Raw genomic sequence first — 6,000 nt, 5'->3', positions numbered from 1 at the left:
GTAGTAATCTTTGTGATTTAACTCAACCAATGAGATCATTTCTGTTTGTATGACTGACACTCCAATCTTTGCCTCTCTTTCAGTTCACAGACAAATCTGTGCTCAACTCTGTTCCTTTTATGAGCTTTTATGCTATATTGGTTGATAATTAAACTTAATTACTGAGACAGTTGCCATCAGAATTTGAAAGAGCACATTTATAATTATAGTCAGTACATCACTGGATAGTACTAGTATTTAAAATCCATTAAATTAATACAGATTTCCTTATAATTGATACAGTAATCAGTGTTTTTTGGTTTGATGGCTTCATGTGTTTGTTTACTAAGAAGGTGACACTGCCACTGGCAGGGGGATCAGGGAAATCAGTGGCCTCTCTGCGAGGTGTTAGTCTGTAAATATTATTGGCATGCTGACAGTCCCCCAGAGTGCCATGGTGTACAATCATTAACAAGCAACATGATGGGACCTCTCCAACCCCAAGGTGAGAATGTGGAGAGTGTTTTTATCAGCCATTATCCAGAGGGTGCACCGAGGGGTCCCGTGTCACATGATCAGTCTGGCAGTCAGAAAGTGCCTTATGTCATCATCACAGGAGAAGGCTTTATATACAGTATAGTCCATCTTTGATAGACAAATGTGTAAAATGTGGCCTAGAGCTGCTGTATAGTGATGGTTTCTGTGCTCAGCCTCATGTCCAAATATTAGCCATTCAGGTTCCTAGAAAAGTCTGATAAAATAAATGACACGATATACTGTAGAACACAATACATCAGCTTTTAATTTGTGAAAATACAAAATGAAATCATGTACAATTTATGTACAAGCCTATTTGTACAAGACAATAAACTGTATTTATTACTGGGTATTATGACATAGTCAGAAATATCAACTTAGCACTGTCATTGTAAACACAAGTCAATGTGCTAAAAAAAAAATCACAAAATAATGCAAAGTAGACTGCAATGCCGAATGTCTCTCAACCCCACAGGTACTGTCAAACAAGAATACACTAAAAATAAATATTTTACATTAAGCTTTACAGATTTCTTTGAAGAGTACATAAAAATGAATTGCAGCAGACTCTGCTGTTGACGATGTGTCATTTAAAAATAGTTTTAAGACTTCAAATTATTCACTACAGTTCTAGTTATCTCCAGGGAATTACAGCCTCATATTAAGAAATTCAACGACAAGTTTTTAAAAGAATGGTCTCTGAGCTGGCAAGATGGAAAGCAAAAAGGAAAGTACATTTCTCACTCTCAAAAGTAAATTTTGCTTAAATCCAGCTAAACTAGAAGCCTCTTTTCGCAGCAGTGGGTCTTCTGGAGTCCTCCGTTGGCTTCAGCACTGCCTGGCACATTACTGGCATTGAGAGACGGGTGGTTTTGATGTTCTCTGTGCCAGTAAAAATGTCACAACCTCTCTTTTCACATCCAAGATGAATCCTTGGCTGGACTGTGACGCATCCTCTGTGGATTAAGGATTTTATGGATTGCTTGTGTTGTTGTTGTTTTTTTTTTTTTTTTTACTTTTCTTTCTCCTTCATTGATTCTGATGTAAAGTGACAACAGTGCCAATATAGCTATGCTGTATTATTTAAATAAGACAAGATTAATAACCACTATTAGCTCTGCATACTGGCCTCATGCTCTTATAAACTGAAACAATTGATCGGTGCTTCATTAGATGTGTGGACATTGTTTGTTTGTTTTTTTTTTATGAATATAATGGATATGATATTGATCACCAAGATGGTTTACAAACAAAATAGCCAAAATAACTTTTTATGATAGAGCTGTTTTTTAAGTATCTACAAAAAAAGCATTAACATGTCAAATAATGATTAAGATTGGTCATGGAGTACATATAAGCGCTTAATGGCCTCCAAGACAATCCTGTGTCAGGCAGTGCTTACAGCCAAAGGAGGACTTAAAAATGCCCACTTCATGCGATATGTGGCTTTCACATTCAACTAACCTACAACCTTATAATATGGCGCCATGCTATATTATAGCGTTTGGCTTTGCTGTCTATGGTGCCTTAAGTAAATGAATAGTTCTGTCACTATTAGAAACTGTGTGACATTTTTGGTTATATTCTAATGTTGCCAACAAAACAGCTCTATCATATTTGGCTATTGACATTAAAAGAAGAAAATAAAAAGAATATTCCTAATGTTTTACCCCTGGAGAAACTTTGCAGATACTTAAAAGCTTTACTTATTAAGATTTCTGGGGTTTTGGACATTGCAACCTAACAGCGACATGAAAACATATATAACAAACGACTCAAAAAGGCAAAGATAAGACAAATATAAATGGGTAGAGATAAGGCTGGAGCCAAATGCCATTTACACATGGACACTGGCCATCTTAGCTGTCACAAATGTTGTGAATTAGCTCCAAATGGCAAAGGAATCACTGAGAGTCAGTCACTAACAATGCCATTGTGGTGGGATTGCAGCTGGATGTAAAATACACATTTTAACATACTGTACAGAATAACTCTGCAACACTGGGTATAGTAAATGCAGTAGTAGTAGTTGTTCATCAACAGCTAAAAAGGCAACTTTTACAATTGCAAAACTTGATCCAGTTATCATAATAATCCGCTCTTTTAGGAGTAGTAGTGTGAATTTTTACATTGCTGTTCTCCTTCAAGTGACCCTCATTCCCCAAAATGGAACAAAAAAAGTCATGGAGTCTGGTCACCACTAAAAATTAGCTATGCAAACTAATAGTTGAGTGGTTGCAATGTTTGACTATGATTGTCTTCATGTATATTTCATGTATGATTCTAAATCGGCTTGTACAATAAGCTTGCTGCAGAGATGAATGAGGAAAGCAGTATGGTTTGTCTCTTCTAATGTCAAGTGATGATTTGTGGTTTGCAGATGAGAAGATATCCGAGTCCCAGTCTGACACCTACACGATAAGTCTTCTGGGAGTCCAAGCGTTCAGGTGTCAGTGCGGTTCTGGAGCTCAGCACTCGTCTTCTGCTTCTCTGATGGGTGGAATCAAGCTGCTTGTGGATTTATACTGACTGACTTGGTTGATGGCGAGAGTATTCACAGGCTTGATCTGTATGGTCCTCAGGTGGGTATTCTCTGGCTCATCTGTAAACCATGTCTTTTCTGAGAGCCAAAATCATATAGAGACAAAGAGGAGGGACATCAGACAGTTAATGCTACATGGACATCAATTACAGTTTCAGTGTTTGTGTTTCAAGTGCACACAGAATATTGGGAGGGAATTGTATATTTTAAAAGAAATAATCGTTTGAATTGATTTTGTAGAAAGAAATTCTGACATGATAAAAATATGCTTGAAGATGGGTTTTTTTTAATGGCAGGTAAGTATCATTCAATGTCAACCCAGTTTTCACCTCTGTAATGTCACTCATCTCATGGCTAAAAATGCTTTTCATATATACCATTACTGCCATTGAAGCATGCTGTTTTGTTGGGTCAGCAGACATGCAGGTCACCAGTTAAACAAAATCTGTTTTTATACGTCACTGTACCAAATTAGAAGTTAATACTTTTAACTTCACAATTCATACTGTCAAAGGTTATTTGTTTAATCTGTTTGAGGGGCTTCAGGCTTTTGGCTTGATGCAACTTTCTTTTCTTATAAAAAGGAAATGGATAGTTTGGCATAATATATCGCTGGTGACTCATCCACTTGGCAATGTCCATGGTCGTGTATTTTCATCAACATGACTTAAGGCTGTGGCGCTACAGTACATTAACACATGTCAGTAGATACATGTTGCCAATAATAAAACATCAAACGTCTCTTGATACAGAATAAAGTGAAGTAGCATCAAACCATTCAGTTGCAATCACACATTCTATAGTCAAACCTACAGTGAGATGTACTGCATAGGTCATAACCATGCGGTCCGGATGCAGTCATTTGGAAACACTAAACTATCTGGCTTTCATTCAGAGGGCAAAATGTCAGCAAGGACATGACCATGTTCAATGCATAATTTAACATCATGCATGATCATTCACTTCCATACCTTGGCCCACTCTATTCATCCTTGATGCACTTTGGAAAAAGAAAGTAGTACACTAAATGTAAGCTAAATGGGAAATACTAATATGACCATTAATAAGAGAAACGGCACAGCATGATGATCAGAGGTATAAAAACAGAAGATGCTATCATTACATATGGATGTAGAGTAGGTTAAACAGTATGGTGCGACCAACAACTCAACAAAAAATAAAGAAAAACAGAACATTATCATGTCAGAAAATCTTGTGACATTACTATGCATCTAGCCACTGTAGCATGTGTCAGGCAGCCATATTGTATTCATGCCTGTTGCCAAAGCAATTGGAAGGATGATGTCCATGTTTCAGATGTAATTCAGAACCCAATGAGCAGCATGCAGCTAACATACCGAATGTGTTATATAATGTACTTTGATCAGCACAAAACAAGAGGGCTCAGCAACTGCATGTAGAAATAAATCTATTTCTGTAAAATGTAAATGAATTCGTGCAGCTGAACAAGTTTATGTTTCAAATGGGCACATATTACTAACCATAGAATGCTTGTAGTATTCATTCAGCAGCTGTGAAAATGTAACATGCTTATTCATTTTTTCAATGAACAATCAAAGAATATTTGAATGTGAATATTTTCCCATAGCAACAATATTAGAAAGAATTTGGGGAATGCATACCTCCGCCAATTCTGCAATATCCTCTAAATGTGTTAATAACAAAAAATGTTTAGATATTTGTAATCAAAATACACACAACGGACAGTAATGCTTAATAACTCATAGCAGCCACAATATTTGGGGAAAACCTACATCCTGTCTGGGAATGCTATGGTTTCTTGTACAATGTAATGAGTTATGGCCATTTAAATTCGTCATGATGCTGTATTGCCAACCATAGTCAAAATGCCATGCTCCTGAACAGTGGTTGGATTCTCTCCTTTTCTGGAGTTGCCCAGGGTTAGAGGCACCAGGTGGGTTTGGGGAGCACTGGTGTGTTGGAATTTTCCCAGAAAATGAGTGTTGCATATATGACTGCATTCTGCAGTGATGAAGGCTCAAACTGTTCCTTGTGTGTTTGTGTCTGTACAGCAAACAATAGCTTGGATTTTCCAGCCTGCTTGGAGTCTCTGGTTCGGGTCCTATATAGGGTGCTACCTGATGAAGACACCATATTTTTGCTGGAGGCCTTCACAGCTGAGGTGGAAAACCTGGAGGGGGCTTATTTGGAGGATCCGCCTGCTCGATCTAAACCTGGGTAGTGCTTTGTTATTGGACTTCTGTGCTAGTCATAAACTGTCCATGACAAAACATGTTTGAGTATTGGGTTGTAATTGTACGTTTCCAGAAAATCTTAGACCAAAGATTGATGATCGACTTTGAAGTTGTATTATTCAGCTGCAGTTTGTCTTGTGCTTTGGTGAAGAGAGGGGCAGATCTGTCAACTGGTCCCTACCTGGCAGTGGGGGTGTGAGGTGGTGATGGGGGGCTGACAGACAGACCTGGTAAACTTAAATGCAAAGTGATGGTGAACTGGGAACATGACTTGAGTTCCTTTCCACAAAGTCTGACTGGAGAAATTTTTTCAGCATCCAGAGGAAGGTTGGAGGCCATATCCAAAGCCTCCATTGCAGAGATAGCTCCCTTTATTTAGAGTTATGACCAGACTGTCATTGGTGCCTGTTGCAGTGTCAACTCAAGAGCCCACCATTGTACAATAATGGTAAAGAAAGTCTCCAGGAGGCTTTTAAGGCTTGGTTGGCTCAGGGGATTCCCGATTCAACATAAAGGCATTGAGAGGCCAGGAGGACTGCAGCTTCTATGGTTGCAGGTGTGGGAGGAATTTGAGAGACCATGGAGAAGGACTTTCATTTAGCTTCAAAGAACGTCTGGTTAACTATGCAACTCAGTAACAGACTGTTCTCAGCAGGGGATGAGAACAGCTTACCTCAACTGGAGCTATTGTTGAGCTGTGGAAGG

At 38.4% G+C, this 6,000-nt stretch overlaps 1 protein-coding gene across 22 annotated transcripts in view; it reads right to left on the bottom strand.

Moving 5' to 3' along the window:
• Window positions 1–753: 753 nt before the first annotated feature.
• Window positions 754–6,000, bottom strand: part of LOC122867222 (calcium-activated potassium channel subunit alpha-1) — an 86,791-nt gene continuing 81,544 nt past the window's right edge. For 14 of the 22 annotated variants that reach the window (XM_044177717.1, XM_044177714.1, XM_044177715.1 and 11 more), the window contains 2 exons: window positions 4,030–4,058; window positions 754–3,136 (listed from right to left, as the gene is read on the bottom strand). In XM_044177717.1, coding sequence (XP_044033652.1) covers window positions 2,985–3,136; window positions 4,030–4,058 — 181 coding nt within the window. In that variant the 3' untranslated portion in view covers window positions 754–2,984. The remainder of the gene's footprint in view (window positions 3,137–4,029; window positions 4,059–6,000) is intronic. The other 8 variants (XM_044177722.1, XM_044177727.1, XM_044177736.1 and 5 more) reach the window with 1 other exon arrangement.

Source organism: Siniperca chuatsi, linkage group LG20 (genome assembly GCF_020085105.1).
Source record: "Siniperca chuatsi isolate FFG_IHB_CAS linkage group LG20, ASM2008510v1, whole genome shotgun sequence".
In the NCBI taxonomy this organism is placed as follows: Eukaryota; Metazoa; Chordata; class Actinopteri; order Centrarchiformes; family Sinipercidae; genus Siniperca; species Siniperca chuatsi.
The sequence above is the reverse complement of the archived record's forward strand: the minus strand, read 5'-3'. Positions and strand labels throughout refer to the sequence as shown.